This window comes from Chlorocebus sabaeus, chromosome 7 (assembly GCF_047675955.1).
Source record: "Chlorocebus sabaeus isolate Y175 chromosome 7, mChlSab1.0.hap1, whole genome shotgun sequence".
Taxonomy (NCBI): domain Eukaryota; kingdom Metazoa; phylum Chordata; class Mammalia; order Primates; family Cercopithecidae; genus Chlorocebus; species Chlorocebus sabaeus.
In genome coordinates, this window is record NC_132910.1 from 54477287 (window position 1) to 54502707 (window position 25421).

The 25421-nt window shown below is 37.5% G+C and overlaps 1 protein-coding gene across 1 annotated transcript in view; it reads right to left on the reverse strand.

The window, feature by feature from the left end:
- The window catches only part of SLC9B1 (solute carrier family 9 member B1), a 114042-nt gene that overhangs the window by 20437 nt on the left and 68184 nt on the right, over positions 1-25421 (reverse strand). The window contains exons 4-7 of the mRNA XM_007999416.3: positions 19396-19566; positions 16796-16938; positions 15335-15462; positions 9956-10131 (exon numbers count right to left, since the gene is read on the reverse strand). Of these exons, the coding sequence (XP_007997607.3) occupies positions 9956-10131; positions 15335-15462; positions 16796-16938; positions 19396-19566 (618 nt within the window). The remainder of the gene's footprint in view (positions 1-9955; positions 10132-15334; positions 15463-16795; positions 16939-19395; positions 19567-25421) is intronic.

A 25421-nucleotide genomic window follows, 5' to 3' on the forward strand; every position in this document is an offset into this window, starting at 1 on the left:
CCCTTTTAAACATAAGTTCCAATTCTAAACCATCTTTTTGTGAACGCATAAAACTGAACTCTTTTAAGAGCACTCAGGTCATATCTTGAACACTTTGCTGCTTAGAAATGTCTTCTACCAGATGTCCTGGATGGGTTCCAAGATGGCCAAATAGGAACAGCTCTGGTCTGCAGCTCCTAGTATGATTGACGCATAAGACAGGAGATTTCTGCATTTCCAACTGAGGTACCTGGTTACTCTCATTGGGATTAGTTGGACAGTGGAGGCAGGCACATGGAGGGTGAGCTGAATCACGGCAGGGTGTCATCTCACCCGGGAAGCACAAGGGGTTAGGGGATTTTCTTTTCCTGGCCAAGGGAAGCTGTGACAGACTACCTGGAAAAATAGGACACTCCCACCCAAATACTGTACTTTTCCCAAGGTCTTAGCAACCAGCAGACAAGGTGATTCTCTCCCGTGCCTGGCTCAGTGGGTCCTATGCCCACAGAGCCTTGCTCATTGCTAGGGCAGCAGTTTGAGATTGATCTGCAAGGTGGCAGTCTGGCTGGCAGAGGGGCGTCTGCCATTGCTGAGACTTGAGTAGGTAAACAAAGTGGCCTGGAAGCTCGAACTGGGTGAAGCTCACGCAGCTCAACAAGGCCCACTGCCCCCACTGCCTCTAGACTCCTTTGTGGGCAGGGCATAGCTGAGCAAAAGGCAGCAACTTCTGCAGACTTAAACGTCCCTGTCTGACAGCACTGAGAGCAGTGGTTCTCCCAGTATGGCGTTTGAGTTCTGAGAATGAACAGACTGCCTCCTCAAGTGGCTCCCTGACCTCCGTGTAGCCTAACTGGGAGACACCTCACAGTAGGGGCTGACAGACATCTCATATAGGCGGCTGCCCCTCCGGGATGAAGCTTCCAGTGGAAGGATCAGGCAGCAATATTTACTGTCCTGTAATATTTACTGTTCTGCAGCCTCCACTGGTGATACCCAGGCAGACAGGGTCTGGAGTGGAATTCCAGCAAACTCCAAAAGACCTGCAGCTGAGGGACCTGACTGGTAGAAGGAAAACTAACAAACAGAAAGGAATAGTATCAATATTAACAAAAAGGTCATCTACACCAAAACCCCATTTGTAAGTCACCAACATCAAAGACCAAAGGTAGATAAAACCACAAGGATGGGGAGAAACCAGAGCAGAAGAGCTGAAAATTCTAAAAACCAGAGCACCTCTTCTCCTCCAAAAGATTGCAGCTCCTTGTCAGCAATGGAACAAAGCTGGATGGATAATGATTTGACAAGCTGACAGAAGTAGGCTTCAGAAGGTCAGTAATAACAAACTTCTCTGAGCTAAAGGAGGATGTTTGAACTCATCACAAGGATGCTAAAAACCTTGAAAAAAGATTAGACAAATGCTTACAAGAATAAACAGTGTAGAGAAGATCTTAAATGACCCAATGGAGCTGAAAACCATGGCACAAGAACTTCGTGACGCATGCACAAGCTTCAGTAGCTGATTCGATCAGGTGGAAGAAAGGGTATCAGTGATTGAAGATAAAATAAATGAAATAAAGCAAGAAGAGAAGTTTAAAGAAAAAAGCATAAAAATAAATGAACAAAGTCTCCAAGAAATATGGGACTATGTGAAAAGACCAAATCTACATTTGATTAGGATACCTGAAAGTGATGGGGAGAATGGAACCCAGTTGGAAAATACTCTTCAAGATATTATCCAGAAGAACTTCCCCAACCTGGCAAGGCAGGCCAACATTCAAATTCAGGAAATAGAGAGAACGCCACAAAGATACTCTTCGAGAAGAGCATCCCCAAGACACATACTTGTCAGATTCACCAAGGTTGAAATGAAGGAAAAAGTGTTAAAGGCAGCCAGAGAGAAAGGTTGAGTTACCCACAAAGGGAAGCCCATCAGACTAACAGCAGATCTCTCAGCAGAAACTCTACAAGCCAGAAGAGAGTGGGGGCCGGTATTCAACATTCTTAAAGAAAAGAATTTTCAACCCAGAATTTCATATCCAGCCAACCTAAGCTTCATAAGTGAAGGAGAAATAAAATCCTTTACAGACAAGCAAATGCTTAGAGATTTTGTCACCACCAGGCCTGCCTTACAAGAGCTCCTGAAGGAAGCACTAAACATGGAAAGAAACAACCAGTACCATCCACGGCAAAACATGCCAAATTGTAAAGACTATCGATGCTGTGGAGAAACTGCATCAATTAATGGATGAAATAACCAGTGAACATCATAATGACAGGATTAAATTCACACATAATAATATTAACCTTAAATGTAAATGGGCTAAATGCTCCAATTAAAAGACACAGACTGGCAAATTGGATAAAGAGTCAAGACCCATCAGTGTGCTATATACAGGAGACCCATCTCATGTGCAAAGACGCACATAGGCTCAAAATAAAGGGATGGAGGAAGATCTACCAAGCAAATGGAAAGCAAAAAATAGCAGGTGTTACAATCCTAGTCTCTGATAAAACAGACTTTAAACCAACAAAGATCAAAAGAGACAAAGAAGGCCATTACATAATGGTAAAGGGATCAATTCAACAAGAAGAGCTAACTATCCTAAATACATATGCACCCAATACAAGAGCACCCAGATTCATAAAGCAAGTCCTTAGAGACTTACAAAGAGACGTAGACTTCTGCACAATAATAACGGGAGACTTTAACACCCCACTGTCAATATTATACAGATCAACGAGACAGAAGGTTAACAAGGATATCCGGGACTTGAACTCAGCTCTGCAACAAGCAGACCTAATAGACATCCACAGAACTCTCTACCCCAAATCAACAGAATATACATTCTTCTCAGCACCGTATCACACTTATTCTAAAATTGACCACATAATTGGAAGTAAAGTACTCCTCAGCAAATGTAAAAGAACAGAAATCACAACAAACTGTCAGACCACAGTGCAATCTAATAGAACTTAAGATTAAGAAACTCACTCAAAACTGCACAACTACATGGAAACTGAACAATTTGCTCCTGAATGACTGCTGGGTAAATAACAAAATAAAGGTAGAAATAAAGGTGTTCTTTGAAACCAATGAGAACAAAGACAGTTGTGTGATTCTCCCAGACATACCAGAATCTCTGGGACACATTTAAAGCAGTGTGTAGAGGGAAATTTATAGAACTAAATGCCCACAAGAGAAAGCAGGAAAGATCTAAAATTGACACCCTAAAATCACAATTAAAAGAATTACAGAAGCAATGGCAAACACATTCAAAAGCTAGCAGAAGGCAAGAAATAGCTAAGATCAGAGCAGAACTGAAGGAGATAGAGACACAAAAAAACCCTTCCAAAAATCAACAAATCCAGGAACCGGTTTTTTGAAAATATCAACAAAATTGATAGACTGCTAGCAAGACTAATGAAGAAGAAAAGAGAGAGGAATCAAATAGACGCAATAAAATATGATAAAGTGGATATCACCACCAATTGCAAATAAATACAAACTACCATCAGAGAATATTATAAACACTTCTCCACAAATAAATTAGAACATCTAGAAGAAAGGGATAAATTTCTGGACACATGCACACTTCTAAGACTAAACCAGAAAGAAGCTGAATCTCTGAATAGACCAATAACAGGTTCTGAAATTGAGGCAATAATTAACAGCTTACCAAACAAAGAGTCCAGGACCAGATGGATTCACAGGTGAATTCTACCAGAGGTACAAAGAGGAGCTGGTACCATTACTTCTGAAACTATTCCAATCAACAGAAAAAGAAGGAATCCTCTGTAACTCATTTTATGAGGCCAACATCATCCTGATACCAAAGCCTGGCAGAGACACAACAAAAAAAGAGAATTTTATACCAATATCCCTGTAAACATCGATGCAAAAATCCTCAATAAAATACTGGCAAACTGAATCCAGCAGCACATCAAAAAGCTTATCCACCACGATCAAGTTGGCTTCATCCCTGGGATGCAAGACTGGTTCAACATAGGAGAATCAATAAACGTAATCCATCACATAACAGAACCAATGACAAAAAACACATGATTATCTCAATATATGCAGAAAAGGCCTTCAATAAAATTCAACAGCCATTTATGATAAAAACTCTCAATAAACTAGGTATTGATGGAATGTATCTCAAAATAATGAGAGCTATTTATGACAAACCCACAGCCAATATCATACTGAATGGGCAAAAACTGGAAGCATTCCCCTTGAAAACTGGCACAAGACGGGAATACCCTCTCTCTCCACTCCTATTCAACATAGTATTGGAAGCTCTGGCCAGGGCAATCAGGCAAGAGCAAGAGAAAGAAATAAACAGTATTCCATTAGGAAAAGAGGAAGTCAAATTGTCCCTGTTTGCAGCTGACATGATTGTATACTTAGAAAACTCCATCGTTTCAGCCCAAAATATCTTAAGCTGATAAGCAACTTCAGCAAAGTCTCAGGATACAAAATTAATGCGCAAAAATCACAAGGATTCCTATACACCATTAACAGACAAACAGAGGACCAAATCATGAGTGAATTCCCATCTACAATTACTACAAAGAGAATAAAATACCTAGGAATCCAACTTGCAAGGAGTGTGAAGGGCCTCTTCAAGGAGAACTACAAACCACTGCTCAGTAAAATAAAAGAGGACACAAACAAATGGAAGAATATTCTGTGCTCATGGAATAGCATGGAAGAATCAATATTGTGAAAATGGCCACACTGCCTAAAGTAATTTATAGATTCAATGCCATCCCCATCAAACTACCAATGACTTTCTTCGCAGAATTGGAAAAAAACTACTTTAAAGTTCATATGGAACCAAAAAAGAGCCCACCTTGCCAAGACAATCCTAAGTAAAAAGAACAAAGCTGGAGGCATCATGCTACCTGACTTCAAACTATACTACAAGGCTACAGTAACCAAAGCAGCATGGTACTGATACCAAAACAGATACATAGACCAATGGAAAAGAACAGAGGTCTCAGAAATAAGACCACACATCTACAACCATCTGATCTTTGACTAACCTGACAAAAACAAGAAATGGGGAAAGCATTGCCTGTTTATTAAACGATGCTGAGAAAACTGGCTAGCCTTATGTAGAAAGCTGAAACTGGATCCCTTCCTTACACCTTACACAAAAATTAATCCAAGATGGATTAAAGACTTAAATTTTAGACCTAAAACCATAAAAACCCTAGAAGAAAACATAGGCAATACCGTTCAGGACATAGGCATGGGTAAGAATTTCATGACTAAAACACCAAAAGCAATGGCAACAAAAGCCAAAATAGACAAATGGGATCTAATTAAACTACAGAGCTTCTGCATGGCAAAAGAAACTACCATCAGCGTGAACAGGCAACTTACAGAATTGGAGAAAATTTTTGCAATCTACCCATCTGACAAAGAAAGAATTCAAACAAATTTACAAGAGAAAACAAACAACCCCATCAAAAAGTGGGCAAAAGATATAAACAGACACTTCTCAAAAGAAGACATCTATGCAGCCAACAGACACATGAAAAAATGCTCATCATCAGTGGTCATCAGAGAAATGCAAATCAAAACCACAGAGATACCATCTCATGCCAGTTAGAATGACAATAATTAAAGTCAGGAAACAACAGGTGCTGGAGAGGATGTGGAGAAATAGGAACACTTTTACACTGTTGGTGGGAGTGTAAATTAGTTGAACCATTGTGGAACACATTGTGGCGATTCCTCAAGGATCTAGAACTAGAAATACCATTTGACCCAGCAATCCCATTATTGGGTATACACCCAAAAGATTATAAATCATGTTACTATAAAGGCACATGTACACGTATGTTTATTGCGGCACTATTCACAATAGCAAAGACTTGGAACCAACCCAAATGTCCATCAATAATGCACTGGATTAAGAAATTGTAGCATATATACACCATGGAATAGTATGCAGTCATAAAAAAGGATGAGTTCATGTCCTTTGCAGGGACACAGATGAAGCTGGAAACCATCATTCTCAGCAAACTATCACAAGGACAGAAAACACCGCATGTTCTCACTCACAGGTGGGAACTGAACAATGAGATCACTTGGACACAGGGTAGGGAGCATCACACACTGGGGCCTGTCATGGGGTAGGGGGGAGTGGGAAGGGATAGCATTAAGACAAATACCTAATGTAAATGACAAGTTAATGAGTGCAGCAAACCAACATGGCACATGTATACATATGTAACAAACCTGCACGTTGTGCACATGTATCCTAGAACTTAACAAAAAAAAAAAAAAAAAAAACGAAATTGATTCTACCAGATGTCCTCAATCATCTCTGTCAATTTCAAAGTTCCATAAATCTCTAGGGCAGAGACAAAATGCCACCAGTCTCTTTGCTAAAGCACAGCAAGAGTGACCTTTACTTCAGTTCCCAACAAGTTCTTCAACTCCATCTCAGACCTCCTCAGCGTGGACTTCACTGTCCTTGTCACTATCAGCAGTTTGGTCAAAGTCATTCAACAAGTCTCTAGGAAGTTCCAAACTTCCCCACATCTTCTTGTCTTCTTCTGAGTCCTCCAAACTGTTCCAACCTCTGCCCATTACACAGTTCCAAAGTCACTTCCACATTCTCAGGTATCTCATAGCAATACCCCATTACCTCGGTATCAAAATCTGTATTAGTAATGGTTCTCTAGAGGGATACAACTAACAGGATATATATATGTATGAAAGGGAGTTTATTAAGGAGAATTGAATCACACCATCACAAAGTGAAGTCCCACAACAGGCCGTCTGCAAATTGAGGAGCAAGGAATCCAGTATTGCCTCAGTCCGAGTCCCAAACCTCAAAAGTAGGGAAACCGACAGTCCAAGCCTTGAGTCTCTGGATGAAGGCCTGAGAGCCCCTGGAAAACAACTGGAGTAAGTCCAAAAGCCGAAGAACTTGGAGTCTGATATTCGAGGGCAAGAAGCATCCAGCATGGGAGAAAGATGAGGGCCAGAAGACTCAGCAAGTCAGTTTCTCCTAACCTTCTTCTGCCTGCTTTATTCTAGCCATGCCGGCAGCAGATTGTATGGTACCCCCCAACATTGAGGGTGAATCTGCCTCTCCCAGTCTACTAAATAAACATTAATCTCCTTTGGCAACACCCTCACAGACACATCCAGGATCAACACTTTGGATCCCTCAATCCAATCAAGTTGACACTTACTTAATATTAACCTTCACAATGTAATATTCATCCCATTTGTAATTTTTCTTTAATATATAAGCTCCTTGAGAACCTGCACCACTTGATCTTGTCTCCCTGTTGTGTTGGGAGGCAGTGGAGAAGAGTAGAGTTAAATGTGTGGGTGTGGAGTCAGACTGCCAGATTTCATCTTGGCTCCTCTACTTATTTGATCTCTGACCTTGAGTAAATTACTTAACATCTTTCTCAGTTTCCTTACCTGTAAATGAGTGGTGACATATATGGAACTTAGAACAAGAGCCAAGCAAGTATTCAATAAAAGCAAATGCTGTTGCTTACTATTTATCCTCAGTGTTTGGCATAGTAGCCGGCAAAAGGAAGGGGAATTTTTTTTTTTTCTTTTTTTCAGACAGTCTCCCTCTGTTACTCAGCCTGGAGCGCAACGGCGTGATCTTGGCTCACTGCAACCTCTGCCTCCTGGGTTTAAGCGATTCTTGTGCCTCAGCCTCCTGAGTAGCTGGGATTACAGACCTGTGCCATGACACGCAGCTAACTTTTTGTATTTTTAGTAGAGATGGGGCTTTGCTATGTTGGCCAGGCTGGTCTTGAACTCCTGTCCTCAAGTGATCCACCTGCCTTGGCCTCCCAAAGTGTTGGGATTATAGGCGTGAGCCTCTGGGCCCAGCTTGGAAATATTTTTTTGAAAGAGGACTGATAACAATATTTTTTGAAAGAATGACAGATACCAATCATGAAGGAAAAGATTTTCACAATTGACAATAAAAAACTTGAACATCTGAATGGTAAAAAGAGAGAGAAAATTAAAAGGCAAATTACAAATTGAAAAAACTAAAGTATATAAAACAAAGGTTTCCAGTCTCAATTTAACACAGAATCTTGACAAATCAAAAGGAACAAAAGATGAAACTACCTAAAAGAAATAGGCAAAAAACTTTCAAGAAAAGCAATTTACAAAATGCCAATGACAAATAAACATGGATATTTAACATTACTAGTACTCAAAGTACTTCATGTATAGAGATCCCTCCCTTCACCTATCAAATCAGCAAAGATGAAAAAGGCTAGTAATACCTAGTTTTGAAGAGAAGTGAGAGGAAATGACAAGTTTATGTATCCTGGTAGGACTCGATATTGTGGCAATATGTTTGGAACACTCATAAATGTATATACCTTTTAGATCAACAATTACACTTTTAAGTTTAAGAAAATATGAAGATTAGGTACAAATATTTCTCTACATGTTCAACTAAGTATTATTTTTAAAATTAATTTTTGTTTTTGTTTTGGAAACAGTCTCACTCTGTTGCCCTAGCTGGAGTGCAATAGTATGATCTGAGCTCACTACAGCCTCCGCCTTCTGGGTTCAAGTGGTTCTCCTGCTTCAGCCTCCTGAGTAGCTGGGATTACAGACACCCAATACCACGCCCGGCTAATTTTTGTATTTTTAGTAGAGATGGAGTTTCACCATGTTGGTTGGCCAGGCTGGTCTTGAACTCCTGACCTCAAGTGATCCATCCTTCTTGGCCTCCCAAAGTGCTGGGATTACAGGTATGGGCCACTGTGCCTGGTCAATTTTTTTAATTTTTAAAAATATTTTTATAGCAGCACGACTAAGTATTATTTTAATAGTAAATACTGGAGTCACCTTCAATTTTGAACAGGATAATTATGATGCAGCACATTGAATACTCTTTCATTAAGCTAAACAACTATTAAAAATGATATACAAATATATTTACTGAAAAGAAACGTGTTTGTGATATACAGTTAAGTGTAAAACAGTTCAGGTTATAAGAACATATTGGTCAATATTCACTGATTTTTATAAGAATATTTGACAGAGAGAGGGGGAAGGGAAGGGAAGGAAAGAGAAGGGGAGGGGAGGAAAGGGAAGAGGGAAGGGAAGGGAAGGAGGGAAGGGAAGGGAAGAGAAGGGGAGGGGAGGGGAGGGAGGGGAGGGAAGGGAGGGGAGGGGTGGGGAGGGGAGGAAAGAAAATATGGGTGGATTTATATCAAAAGGTTCAGAAGGAAATGATTCTTTTCTTCTGGATGTGACTATTGCAGATTTTACTTTTAACTTTTCCCCTTTTTCTTATTTATTTATATTTTCTGATTTTAAGAGAAACTATGTATATTACTTTTCAACTTAAAAATATTTTAGTGCTTCAATAATACAGAAGACTCAATTTCAAACATTGTAGATAATTAAAGCATTACTAAATGAAGAAATATTTACTGCCACAATTTCTGTAGTGATATTCAAGATCAGATATCACCTTGGGAGTCAGAACTGGTGCAGGATCTTGTCCTGACACTACAAAAAGGCATATGGCTGTCCCAGCTCTATATGTTTATGTTGTCTTATAACAGAGCAACCAGTTGTTTATTAGGATGGCCAAAAAGGCACATTTCAAAAATGCCTATTAAAATATTAGTAGCAGAAATAATACTGCTGCTTAATTTTTTTCTAATGAGAACTGATAAAATTCCAAAGCAACATAAGCAGATAAATAGTAATAATATGGCTTATCAAATTAATTGTAACATGGTTATTAAAATGAGATCATGTGTGTTAAGTAGTGGTATCTTAAGCCACTGAAATATCTTCCTTGGTCTAGAAAGAGCTTTCTATGGAGATTAAAAAGATGTTAAATTGAAAAGTTGTGCTTAACAAATGAAGAAGCAAAGCCAGAAACCCTGTTTAAGGAACTAACAAAAAAAGGCATGAATGATCCGGTGGTTGTTATATTTTCTTGTTTACCCGAGGAGAAGACTATGCTCAAGCATGTATTGAATCCAGTGATAGCCAGAACATCATCCATACTGCTAGCAGCCATTAGTAAGGTTGGAATGCCTTCCTCAACACCATATCCATTTTCTTGCAACACCATCATGGAAGGGACAACAACAGCAGGAGAGACAGCACCTAGAACAAAACTGAAAGAAAGATTGAAAATTAATTTTAAAGCATCTTTTTAATCAAGTGGTGTTTTATAAGTACAAGTAGTTTATAATAACTTTATAATAAACATTGTTTAGAAGAATTTCAAATTTGAGTGAATGCAACTTAATGGTGATAAAACTTTTCATGCATTGTTTAGTGCTGGCTAAAATTTTATACAGACGTGGTTTAAAATGTTGGGCTGAGCGCAGGTTGCAGCCTCTCCCTCTATTCCTAAATCCCTTGAAGTGAAGATGTAAAAGTAATAAAAAAATTCATAACCTAACTAGAAAACAAAAGGTGAATCCTCAATGGACAAGAAACTAAGTATATCCCAGGAAGATAAGAGACAGATAATTTAGGATTGAAAAAAGGAAACCATAAACCAAAATGTGTGTAAGATTGCCTCAAAAGGTACGTGAGCTTCTAAAAGTGCTCCAAGCCCTGAAATGGCAGATGTTCTCCAAGGTCAACATCAAAGAAAAAAATATGAAAGGCAGCTAAAGAAAAGGGGCAGGTCACCTACAAAGGGAACCCCATCAGGCTAACAGTGGAACTGTAAGAAACTCTATAATCCAAAAGAAACTGAGGGCCTATAGTCAGCATTTTTTTTTTTTGAGATGGAGTCTCACTCTCTTGCCCAGGCTGGAGTGCACTGGTGCGATCTCGGCTCACTGCAACCTCCACCTCCCGGATTCAAGTGATTCTTCTGCCTCAGTCTCCTGAGTAGCTGAGACTACAGGCACACACCACAACACCCGGCAATTTTTTGTAATTTTAGTAGAGACGGGGTTTCACCATACTGACCAGGGTGGTCTTGAATTCCCGACCCTGTGATCCACCCACCTTGGCCTCTCAAAGTGCTGGGATTACAGGCATGGGCCACTGTGCCCAGCCTTCAGCATTCTTAAAAAAAAAAAAAACTTGGCTGGGTGTGGTGGCTCATGCCTGTAATCCCAGCACTTTGGGAGACCCAGAGGAGCAGATCACAAGGTCAAGAGATTGAGACCATCCTGGCCAACATGGTGAAACCCCATCTCTACTAAAAATACAAAAATTAGCTGGGCATGGTGGTGCGTGTCTGTAGTTTCAGCTACTTAGGAGGCTGAGGCAGGAGAATCACTTAACCCGCGAGGTGGAGGTTGCAGTGAGCTGAGATAGCGCCACTGCACTCCAGCCTGGTGACAGAGCAAGACTCTGTCTTGAATAAAAAAAAAAAAAAGAAATTCAACCAAGAACTTAATATCCAGTCAAACTAAACTTCATATGCGAAGGAGAAGTAAAATCCTTTTCAGACAAACAAATGCTAAGGGAATCTTTTATTACCAGACATGCCTTACAAGAGGTCCTTAAGGAAGTGCTAAGCATAGAAGTGAAAGACTGTTAATGGCCACCACAAAAATACATTTAAGTACATAGACTATTGATGCTGTAAAGTAATTACACAATCAAGTCTGCATAATAACCAGCTAACAACATAATGACAGAACCAAAGCTATAAATATCAATATTAACCAAATGTAAACAGCCTAAATGCCCCACTAAAACTCACAGAATGGCAAGTTGGATAAAGAAGCAAAGCCCAACCATATTCTGTTGTCAAGAGACCCATCTCATATGCAATAATACCCATTGGCTCAAAGTAAAAGGATGGAAAAAAATCTACCAAGCAAATGCAAAACAAAAAAGGGTAAGCATTGTTATTCTAATTCAGACAAAATAGACTTTAAACCAACAACAATCAAAACGACAAAGAACGGCGCTACGTAATGATAAAGGGTTCAATTCAACAAGAAGACTTAACTGTCTGAAAGATAAATGTGCCCAAAACTGGAGCATTCACATTCATAAAACAAGTTCATAGAGACCTATAGAGAGACTTAGATAGCCACAGAATAATAGTGGGAGACTTCAACATCTCACTGATGGTACTAGATAGATCATAGAGACAGAAAATGAACAAAGATATTCCAGACCTGAAGTCATCACTTGGCTAAATGGACCTAACAGGCATCTACAGAACACTCCACCCTAAATGGACCTAACAGCTATCTACAGAACACTCCACCTAACAACAACAGAATATATATTCCTCTCATCTGTACATGGCATATATTGTAAAATTGATCACACTATCAGTTTGTAAAATCATTTTCAATAAATTTTAAAAACCCTGAAATCATACCAGCCACACTTTTGGACTGCACAGTGCAATAAAAATAGAAGTCAACACTAAGAACTCTCAAAACCATACAATTACATAGAAATTAAACAATCTGTGCCTGAATGACTTTTGGGTAAACAATGAAATTAAGGCAGAAACCAATAAATTCTTTGAAACTAATAAAAACAAAGATACAACATATTAGGCTCTCTAAGACACAGGTGAAGTAGTGTTAAGGGAAAAGTTTATAGTGCTAAATGCCCACATTGAAAAGTTAGAAGGATCTTAAATTAACAACCTACTATCATACATAAAGGAAATAGGAAAACAAGAGGAAACCAACCCAAAGCTAGCAGAAGAAAAGAAATAACCAAAATCAGAGCACAATGGAATGAAATTGAGTCATGAAAATCCATACAAAAGATAAATGAAACTAAAAGTTGTTTCTTTGAAAGAATAAATAAATTTGATAGGTCACTAGCTAGACCAATAAAGGAAAAAAAAAAAAAAAAAAGAGAAGATCCAAAAAACATAATCAGAAATGGCAAAGTGGACATTACTGCCAACCACACAGAAATACAAAAAACTCTCAGAGACTATGACGAACATCTTTATGCAAACAAAGTAGAACACCTACAAGAAATGGGTAAATTTCTGGAAACATACAACCTCCCAAGATTGAACTAGGAAGAAATTGAAATCCTAAACAAACCAAAAATGAGTTCTGAAACTGAATGAGTAATAAAAAATCTCTGAGCAAAAAAAAAAAATGCCCAGGACCCGACAGATTCACAGACAAATTCTACCAGAAGTGTAAAGAAGAACTGGTACTAATGCTACTGAAATTATTCCAAAAAACATGAGGAGGAGGGATCCCTCCCTAACTCATTTTATGAGGCCAGTATCATTCAGATATGAAAACCTGGCAGAGACACAACAAAAAAGAAAACTTCAGGCCAATATCACTGATGATCATAGATACAAAAATCCTCAACAAAATACAAGCCAACTGAATCCAGCAGCACATCAAAAAGCTAGTCCACTATGATCAAGTAAGCTTTATCCCTGGGATGCAAGTTTGGTTCAACATATACAAATCAATAAATGTTATTCATCATATAATATAATTAAAAATAAAAACATCTCTTCATAATATAAACCCTCAACAAATGAGTTACTGAAGGAGCATACCTCAAAATAATTGGAGTCATTTATGACAAACCCAGAGACAACTTCATACTGAATGGGAAAAAGCTGGAATATTCCATTTGAGAACCGGAACAAGACTAGGATGCCCACTCTCACTACTCCTATTCAACATAGTGCTGGATGTCCTGGCCAGTGCAATCAGGCAAGAGAAAGAAACACAGACATCTAAGTAGGAAGAATGGAAATCAAACTATGCCTCTTCATAGGTGAAACACTTTTATACCGAGAAAACCCCTTAGTAGCCCCTCAAGAGCTCCCAGATCTGACAAACAACTTCAGCAAAGTTTCAGGATACAAAAATCAATGTACAAAAATCTGTAGCATTTCTACACACCAACAACATCCAAGCTGAGAGCCAAATCAAGAATGCAATCCCATTCACAACAGCCACAAAAAACCACAAAATACCTTGGAATACTGCTAAGCAGTGAGGTGAAATATCTCTACAATGAAAATTACAAACGAGTGCTCAAAGAAATCAGAGACAACACAAACAAAAGGAAAACATTCCATGATCGCAGATAGGAAGAAGCAATACTGTTAAAATGGCCATACTGCCCAAGGCTATTTACAGAGTAAATGCTATTCCTATTGTACTACCAATGACATTTTTCACAGGATTAAAAAAAGCATTCTAAAATTCATTTGGAGCCCAAAAAAAAAAAAAAAAAAAAAAGGCCCAAATAGCCAAAGAAATCCTAAGCAAAAAGAACAAAGCCGAAAGTATCACACTACCTGACTTCCAACTGCAGTACAATGCTACAGTAACCAAAACAGCATGGTACTGGAACAAAAACAGACATAGACCAGTGGAACAGGTTACAGAATGCAGAAATAAAGCTGCACATCTATAGCCATCTACTCTTCAACAAACTTGACAAAAACAAGCAATGGGGAAAGGAATCCCTACTCGGAAATTGTGCTGGGATAACTGGCTAGCCATATGCAGAAAATTGAAACTGGACTCCATATGTTTCACTGTTTACTAAAATCAACTCAAGATAGATTAAAAACTTAAATATAAAACCCAAAACTATAAAAATTCTGGAAGACATCCTAAGAAATACCATTCTGGACACAGGCTGTTCTGGACATATCCTAGGAAATTTCAATTCTGGAAAACACTTTATGACAAAGATGCCAAAAGGTGCATTTGGGTATTTTATCATAAACATTAAAAATTCACTGGATTTTGTAGTAACTATATAATGGGTGAATTTTGCTATGAATGTCATCGGAATGGATAAGCAGAGACAAAAGTTGATGATTTAAGAAATGAGAAGGAGTTAGGATCTAGAGACAGTAGTTACAGACTTATTTTGAGGAATTCAAACATAAGGCAAATGGATGGTAGATAAGGATGGATGGGGCATTGGACATATGGCAAGAGTTTTTGTTTGTTTGCTTGCTTTCTTTAAAATGGGAGAGTTTATATTTATAAACCTATGTCTATATAAAATGCTTCTCAAATTATATATACACACATACATATGTATAAAATGTGCAACTGTATTTACATATAGCTATGAGGAAGAGGCCATTAGATAGATTAAAACATACAGATATGTTATAATACAGATGAAAAGGAATAAATTGATCATGTGAATTTTCTTGATGATAAACATTTAGGGGCTATGAATGTTTGTTAAAAATTTCATACAATTTGGGACATGGCTCTGCTTTTAATCAACTGTTTTCCAAGGTTTCCAATACTGTGAAAAGAATTTTAATAGAGCTTTTCTATACAACATTCTGAATATTTTAACAGTTTTAACCAAGCATCCTTAATTGAATATTTTCATAAGAAAAAATGAGAAAGAAATTACCCTAATAGAAATGCCCATTGCCAGGGAAATTTCATAATGAAGTGGGAAAAAACAGCAGCTGCACTAGCTTCCACAAGGCATGGACCTACAGCCAATCTGAGACAAACCACCTTCAATTGCCTCAAAGCCTGAAATACAAAACAGTCACACTTAGGTACATTTACAATGGCCAACAAGAAAATTATTTAAACAAATATTGAATTATAAAGTCTTTTTTCATAAGAAGCTTTCACTAAACAAAATCTCATTTGAACAGATTGTCCCACTGGACTTGGAACTCTATTACATTTTATATGTCATCATAGGTTGGATTATAAACAATTTCATCTTTTATAAAATATTATTGCATTTTAATTATTAAAAGATCAATTTTACTGTGATTAAATCGCTATTGCTACCTTCCTGAACTTTCCTAATAAATAGTATAAATAGTGTCCTATTAGTGTTTTCCCATTAGTTAATTTTTTGATATGAACTGTTTGATTAACTTAATAATTATAAATAGAATGCCAACATGCCAAAGAAAATAACTTAAAAACTGCATACTTCATTTTAAAAGGGAGAACTTTTCAATTTTCTCCTTGGTTCATACTTTCAACTGGAGAATATAATCTCATTGGCTATAATTATTTATGCTCTTGAGCTATTTCTATTAAACCACATTTGCCACACTTATTTCAGTAGCTGTCATATTCATGAATAGTCATCTTAAAGATGGGATTTATGATCCCTAGATTGTAATATTTAAAGAAATGCTTTAAAAGGTTAGATTTTACAATAATGCAGAGATAATCAGGAACATAATCCTGTGGAGAAAACATCATAAAAAAGTTACTGAAATCCTTAATCTCCCTAAAAAAAGAAAAAGACTTTTATAAGGCTTTTCTTATCCTATGTTAACTGAAGAGTACATAGTTCTCTATAGAAGAGCCTCCCAAATAATATAGGTGCTACATAAGAGACATTTATCTCTGTGCAAATGATTACAGGTGATTGCTAATAAAGACTTTACAACACAGTCAGTTCCCTTCGTATCAGTGATAATGATGGCTATTTATTAGAAATTAAGGTGCCAATATTTCTACACAGTCTTTTTTTCTTCTTTTTTTTTTCTTTGTTTGTTTGTCTGTTTTGTTTTGTTTTTTGAGACAGAGTCTCGCTGTGTCCCCCAGGCTGGAGTGCAGTGGCACTATCTCGGCTCACTGCAATCTCCGTCGCTCAGGTTCAAGCAATTCCCTTGCCTCAGCCTCTCTAGTAGCTGGGATTACAGGTGCATGCCACCACGCCTGACTGATTTTTGTAGATTACAGGCGTGAGTCACCATGCCCGGTCTTTTTTTCTTATCTTAAGTTTGTTTACAGACTCCACTTGGAACAGGTAAATAAAATTTTTGCTTCTTTTGTTTCTCACCATCCTCTAATATTTGAAATAACCTTACTTAATTTGTAATTGTAAATCTACCTGTGGATCGAGTCCAAGCCCGGCTCGTATTAGAATAACGGTAAGGGCAGTGCTTCTTAAAATTGAAGACCACGTGTTATGAACATGGACATGTTTACTGATGAATGGAACATTCCTAATCGTAAAACCAGCCAGTAACATCCCTTAAAAGAAAGAAAATAAAGATACACGACAGTTCATTTTTCTGAGAAAGAAAAAAGAAACGTTTACTTTCTTTTCTAATGTACTATGTCTCTCATTATCTTGGTAAAGTGCAGGTTACAAGCAAGTAGAGAAGGCAGCATGAATAAAGCCATGGCGATAAGAAACAATACATCTAAATGGGGTTCAACAAGTAATTTAGTGTTGCTGGAACATACACGGCAAGGAAAGGAGGGAGGAGAATGAGCTTGGTGGGCCAGATCATAGAAAGGTCTCCCCCAACTTTGGTAAAGTAAGGCACCACGGGAAGGTTTTAGGCAGAAAGTAACACAATGAGTCTGGCGTTTTTTTATGTGAGGGTCTTGGTGAATTAGTTAGGGATAAAACTGGAGACAGAGACCAATTTGAAGGCTCTGCCACAGTCCGTGCAAAAGTTGGAAACAAATAGCCTAAGCTAGAGCAAAAGAGAAAGTTTGGAGAGGAGGAAAATGATTCAATAAATACTTAGAAGGTGCTGCAAGAAAATTGTGGATACAGAAGCGACAGCAGAGGTAAGATGTAGAGATTATCTCTGCTGACAATGTACTGAATATATATTTATTTTTTTGGGACAGGGTCTCATTCTGTTGTCCAAGCTGAGTGCAGTGATGCAAACATGGCTCACCGCCTGAGCTCAAGGGATCCTCTTGCCTTAGCCTCCTGAGTAGCTGAGACCCAGAAAAATTTTTAATATTTTATAAAGATGAGGTCTGCTATGTTGCCCAGGCTGGTTTTGAACTCCTGGGCTCAGGCGATCCTCCTGCCTTGGCCTCCCAAATTGCTGGGATTATGGGCATGAGTCACCGTGCCTGGCCCACTGTACTGAATATTTAGATATATTTGAATACAGTAAGTTCTCACTTAACATCATCTATAGGTTACTGGAAATGGCAACTTTGAGTAAAATGGTATATAACAAAACCAATTTTAGCATAGGCTAAATGATATAAACAACAGTCAATTTCCTATAGCATATTTTTGGTCACAAAACATCACCAAACTTCTAAATAAAGATCCAAAACACTTCTAGTATTAAACAATGAAAGAAATGTGAGCTCTACATACATCTTAGAGTTTTATAAAAACAAATAAGATAATTATTTACCTAATTTTTGGTGAATCCACAAGTGATGATGGTTATAGTGGTGATGGTTAAAATCAAAGAATAAATGCTTACAAAGTGAAAATTGTAAGGAGCACCTCCTCCCACTATGCAGTTCAAAAACAATCACAAATATGGTAGGCTGGCTGAGAGCTTTCATATCACATTGTTTATTGTCATGCATTTGTATGGTTATCATATACTTAACAAAATTTTGTTTTACAATAATTTGTATTCATTCATTTATTCATTGTAAAATCCACTTATTCTAGTTCAGGGTCACAGGTGACTGAGACTTATTCCAAAAAATCAAGGAGGGATTCCTCCCTAACACATTCTATGAATCTAGTATCACAATTATACCAAAATCAGGCAAAGCCAGCCACACACACACACACACACACACACACACACACCCCCCACACTACTGGCCAATATTGCTGATGAACGTAGATGCAAAAATTCTCAACTAGCAAAATGAATTCAATAGTACATCAAAAAGATAATGCAGTTAAGTGGGTTTTACTCCAGAAATACAAGGATGGTTCAATGTGTGAATCATTCTTCTGCAAAGACACATACACACATATGTTCATTGTAGCACTATTCACAATAAAAAGACATGGAATCAACTTAAATGACTAAATAACGAAAATGTGGTACATATACACCATGGAATACTATGCAGTCATAAAAAAGAATGACATCATGTCCTTTGCAGCAACATGGATAGAGCTGAACATCATTATCCTAAGTGAAATAACTCAAAAACAGAAAAATCAAATACCACGTGTTCTCACTTGTATGTGGGAGCTAAACAATGGGTACATATGGACATAAAGATGGAAATAATAGACACTGGGGAGTCCAAAAGGAGAGAGGGTTGGAGGGTTAAGGTTGAAAAATTACCTATTGGGTATAGTATTCCCTATTTGGTGATGGGTTCACTAGAGCCCAAACCTCACCATTATGCAATATATCCATGTATCAAACCTGCACATGTACCCCGTGAATCTATGATTTTTAAAGATTCTATTAAACAATAAAGCAACAGGAATAATATACTGAGGATATTAAATTTATTTTAAAAATAAATTTTGGATAAAATGTGTGCATATATATGTAGACAGAGAAAAATAAACACATCTATAAAGGAGCTGTACACACACACACACACATACAGTAAATACATATATGAAGAAACTATATAAAATTCACTACATTGAAATGTTTCTGAATTATATCTAATTCAACAAGAAAATATTCAAAATTTGCATATAGTTGATAATAAAGAAAAGAGAGCTAATTATATACTTACCAAGAAGAGGTGGAAGTGGAGGCACTAAAGGTATTCTAATGAGTTGTAAAATCTTTCCCCCAATAATGGCACTATAAAAAATAATTAACAATCCAAATAAATTTCCACCAGGGAGAGCTTCAGAGCCTAAGACTGACCAGGTCGTACACCATATCACAAAGAGTATAACTCCTGAAATACAAAAAAAGTAGAGCTATATATCTACATACACATAGATGTATACAAACAAAGGATCAATTCTCTTTTATCATATATACTAATAACCAGTTCTATAAAATGATACATGGTATAGATCAGTGTTGCTTCCTAGTTTGGTGAAAGAGATATCTGCTTAACATATATTCCAAATAACCTGTCAATTTATGAGATAGGTTTTAAACAAAGTGTTTTTACTTTAAAAATATTTAAAACCTGTATCTGGGCCAGGTGCAGTGGTTCACACCTTAATCTCAGCACTTTGGGAGGCTGAGGCAGGCTGGATCACGTGACGTCAGGAGTTTGAGACCAGCCTGGCCAACACAGTGAAACCCCATCTCTACTAAAAATACAAAAATTAGCCATACGCGGTGGTGCGTGCCTGTAATCCCAGCTATATGGGAGGCTGAGTCAGGAGAATCGCCTGAACCTGGGAGGCAGAGGTTGCAGTGAGCCAAGACTGTGCCACTGCACTCCAGCCTGGTTGACAGAGCGAGACTCAGTCTCAATAAAAGAATAAAAAAAAACCTATATGTGAACTCTTGAAAATGCTAACCATTATAATATATGATAGTTAAGAACATCATGGCAATATGATGAGATTTACTTAATTTTACATTTTAAAATAGCTTTTTCATCAGGATGGAAAATAAGAGGATGATTGTCTGTGATAAGAATTCACAACGTTATTGAAGATCACAGTGTCAGGGTGCCAAATCTTTTAACAGAAACCTACTAAATCTTTGTATTGAAAGGATAATTCAATTGATATTTGGCATAAATGTATTAGAGAAGGTAATGGCTAGAAGAAATGAACCTAGACTTTGTGGGAATAAATATAAAGTATCTTAGATTATGTGTAGGAAGTAGAGGTAGATAAGATGAGTAGGTATAAGTTACTAGACATCTTGTTTCTGGCAACTAGGTGCTACTCACAGAGGAATCCATAGGTTTCTGTAAAGGACAGACAATAACATGGTAAATTTCCACATGCTAATTAAATCATTTGCCATGAATCATAGTAGGTAATGCTTTTAATGTTTTAAAAACAACTTACAGGCATTTTTTAGCTATGACCCCTTTCTGGCTGTATAGAATTTGCCAGGGTAAAAGAGGAGGATTTTGACTTACTCCAGGCAGAAAGTTAGAACAAAGTTTCTTTCCCCCCTCCCCTCTGATTATTGTCATCCTGCAAAACTGGAAGCCTTGGAGGGCTAAACTCTTACTAAAAGAACGGACGAGGCTGGGCGTGGTGGTTCGTGCCTGTAATCCCAGCACTTTGGGAGGCAGAGGCAGGTGGATCACCTGAGGTCAGGAGTTCAAGATGAGCCTTACCAACATGGTGAAATGCCGTCTCTACTAAAAATACAAAAAATTAGCCTGGCCTGGTGGCGCATGCCTGTAATCCCAGCTACTTGGGAGGCTGAGGCAGGAGAATCGCTTGAACCCAGGAGGCGGACATTGTAGTGAGCCGAGATGGCGCCACTTCACTCCAGCCTGGGCAACAAGAGCAAAACTCCACCTCAAGAAAAAGAAGAAGAAGAAGAAAAAAGAATGGACCAGAAAATGTCATCCTACTGACAAACTGAGAAGACAAGGCAGTTTGTCTTAGCTGGTCTCTGGGTGGCAAAGTCTTTTTTGAGAATTCATATGCAACACTGGCGTCATCCAACTTATGTGTAGGGCTCAAATTTACATTACATGCACAGGTTAGGGATCCCAAAGTTCTAAACCTACCATAACAGTGTCCCTGCATAGAAGTATCCCTAGAACACTTGGTAGATGCTAATTCAAAAAATCTCTAATAGACACTCCTGATCCCAGACTGCATAAAGTCTCAAAGGTAAAACCAAGTGAATCTGAACTTAAAATAAAATAAGAAGAAATATCCCATGAGTAAAAGTTAACAGATACAACAAAGAATGGGATTAGATGTCTAAAAACCTCAGCTAATAGAACCACTAGATAGACACTATACAATATGTATTTTCAAAGGGACTAGAGACAATTTTTTAAAAATTGGAGACATGAGAAGAAAAAACTACTTGAAAGTATTACAAAATAATTAAATAGAACATCTAGAAAAAACTTTAAAAGTTACTCAACTAAAAAACCCCACTAAGTACCCCAAATAGCAGTCTAGACATGGCTGAAGGAGAACACAGCAAAGTGGTAGATATGAAGAAATTACTTAAGAGCATAGCATAAAAAAATGAGGTGGAAAATGAGAGATTTAGATGATGGAAAATATCTAAAACACAACTAATAGTAGTTTCAGAAACATAATTGAAAGAATGAAGAAGATATAATATTTGAGAAGAAAACTGGCTTCAAATTTTACAGAATCGATTAAGGTTTTTATTGATTTGGACACAGAAAGTCAAATGAGTTCTAATCAGGATTAAGTAAAAGTACACACTTAGATAAAATGTTGAGAAACTACAGACTACCAAAGGCAAAAATAAAATCTTAAAGAATCTAGACAGAGAAAGAGATTGATCATAATGAAATAAACAATAAAGCAGAGTCTCAATTCTTAATAGCAACAATAGAAGATGGAAGATAATTAAAATCTTCAAAGTACAGAGATAAAGAAGTCATTCAATGTTGAATTCTGTAGCCAGTTAACTGTCACTCAAACAAAAGACAAATGAAAGATATTGTCAAACAAATACATTTAAGAACATATGCCATTTTTTACTGGGGAAAAATCTACTGAAAGATATGCTTTAGAAATATAACATAGAACCAAAAAGGAAGGATCAATGTGCAAAGTAATCGGTAAAATGTAGGTTAGTCTAAACAACTATTGGTTGTGTAACATATTACTAATGAAAATTGTTAATCAGAAGACATAAAGATAAGGCTGTGAGGTGACATGAAAAGGTTGGCAATTTATTTCCACACCAAAACTCCCCCCTAAAATTGCACAAAATATCAAAAACAATCATTTTAGTACCCTGAAAACTCATCAAAGACAGTTATCAAATTAAGAGCATTTATTCTTAAAGTGTTAGGGTTTTTGGTAGGATTGGTAAAAGTCTGAGCCCTTCCTGACTGGGGATGCTCCCTAATGTGGTTTGGCTCTGTGTCCCCACCCAAATCTCATCTTGAATTGTACTCCCATAATTCCCATGTGTTGTGGGAGGGACCTGGTGGGAGATAATTGAATCATGGGGGTGGTTCCCCCCATACTGTTCTCATGGTAGTGAATAAGCCTCACAAGATCTGATGGCTTTATCAGGGGTTTCTGCTTTTGCATCTTCCTCTTGCCGCCACCATATAAGAAGTGCCTTTCACCTCCTGCCATGATTCTGAGGCCTCCCCAGTCATCTGGAACTATAAGTCCAATTAAACCTCTTTTTCTTCCCAGTCTTGGGTATGTCTTTATCAGCAGAATGAAAACGGACTAATACACTCCCATCCCTCTTTTCATCCCCAAGCTCATTTGGGAAAAACTGTAGTTTTACCAGTATGAAGCTAGATGTAAAAACCAGCAGCTTTCCTGTTAGGGCTGGGGGCAGGAGTGGATTTGGTATGGAGTAGAGGGAAGAAATCAATGGTTTTGCCAGTTAAATATAGTAGAGTGGTTTGGGAATGAACAGAGAGAATTGCAGCTTTACTAGTCTGAGGTTGCAGTCTCAGTTGGGGAAGTGGAAGACAAGACAAAAATTTAAATGAGAGATCCTGAGGGTCAATAGGTGCAGCAAACCACCATGGCACATGTATACCTATGTAACAAACCTGCACGTTCTGTACATGTATCCTGGAATTCAAGAAAGAGAGAGAGAGAGAGAGAGAAAGAGAGAGAGAGGAAAGAAAGAAAAGAAAGACCCACATGCAAGGCTGGAGTTTCCCAATTGCAAGTTCCAATTCTCTCACTGAGAAGAGTGGCTCACTGTGCCTAAACTGTTTATACAAACACTGTGGTTTACTCTGAACAGCTGCTTTCCTTCTGGGAGTCTGGAATTCTGGTACATGTGAAGGAGAGTAACGTCCATAAAATCCTGAGTACTTAGTCTCTAATGAGACTCTGGTCCTGGTAGACGACATTGCACATGTGCTGTCAAAATTTCATGCTGGGAAAGAAAAATACATCCTTGTAACTCCACAGGAGGTGATTCTGGGAAGCTTGTGCCTGGTTTCCTCCAGACTTTACCACATACGCCTTTTTCCCTTTGCTAATTTTGCTTTGTATCCTTTCACTATAATAAATTAAAAACTTGAGTATTACTTAAAAAAATGAGAGATCCTGGAAAGGAGAGAGTCATAGACAGTTTGAGATAAGTTCTCCACACATATATGGCTGATTGGAAAAGTATGGAAGTGTAGGAAAGACTCAAGAGAGTATGACGAAAAGTAAAAATGAAGTGAGACTTGAGTATTAATTGCAACTTTGAATGCATTCACCCACCCACCCACAGATTATTTGGCAGAGAGTGTAAGCCTTACTAGCTTTAACATAATGTCTCTCCAAAATCAAGCTATGCAACAGACACAAAGGAAATTCCTAGAACAGCAGGCTAAAACAATAATAATAATAACAACAACACAATATAAAAGACATCACTGCTGAAAACCATTGGGCAGAAGGATTACACAGTACAAGTATAGGCCAATTACCAAAACAATAACAAAAACAAAACAATCACAAATAAAAACCAAATCCAGATTTGCTATAATGTATAATTAAAGTGTTTAGTTTTCAATTAAAAATTATTAGACATGTAAGGAAACAGGAAAATATGGCTCATACTCTGGAAAAAAAAAAGCAGTGAATAGAAACTGTCTGAATTCAGATATCAGATTTAGAAAATTTTCAAAGTATATATTATAAATATATTCAAATTAAAAATATGATAACAATGTTTTGTCTAATAGAAATATGAATAAGGAGACAGAACATACTTAAAAATAGAAATCTAGAATTGAAAAGTACAACAATTAAAGTGAAAAAATCACTAGCGAGGTTCAATAGCATATTTGACCTTGTGAAAGAAAGTATCAGTGAACTTCAAGATAGACCAATAGAGGTTAATCAATCTGAAGAACAAAAAGAAAAAAGGATAATAAACAGATCCTCAGAAACTTATGGGATACCATCAAGAGCACTAACATATGCATAATAGGAATTCCAGGAGAAGAGAGAGATAAGGGGGCAGAAAAATATTTGAAAACATGTCTGAAAACTTCAAAAATGTTATGAAAAACATTAATCTTCAGATATAAGAAGTTCAACAAATCTCAAGTAGGATAAACACAAAGAGATTCACACCTAAAGCCATAATTATCAAATTGGTGAAAACCAAGGATAATAAAAAAATTATGAAAGTAGTAAGAGATGACTTATCACGTACAGGAGAACAATAATATGATCAATACTGGCATTTTTATCTGAAAAAAAGGAAGGCTTATGAAGCGATGTTTCAAAAGTGCAGGGAAAAATAACTGTCAATAAAGAATTCTGCATCCAGTTAAATGATCCTTCAAAAATGAAGCTGAAATAAAGACATTTCCAGATAAATAAAAATAAAGAGAACTTACCCTTGATAAAGAAACACTAAAGAAAATGCTTTTAAGATAAAAGGACAGAAAACCAAACACTGCATGTTCTCACTCATAGGTGGGAATTGAACAATGAGAACATTTGGATACAGGGTGGGGAATATCACACACCAGGGCCTGACGTGAGGTGGGGGGAGTGGGGAGGGATAGCATTAGGAGAAATACCTAACGTAAACGACGAGTTAATGGGTGCAGGACACCAACATGGCACATGTATACATATGTAACAAACCTGCATGTTGTGCACATGTACCCTAGAACTTAAA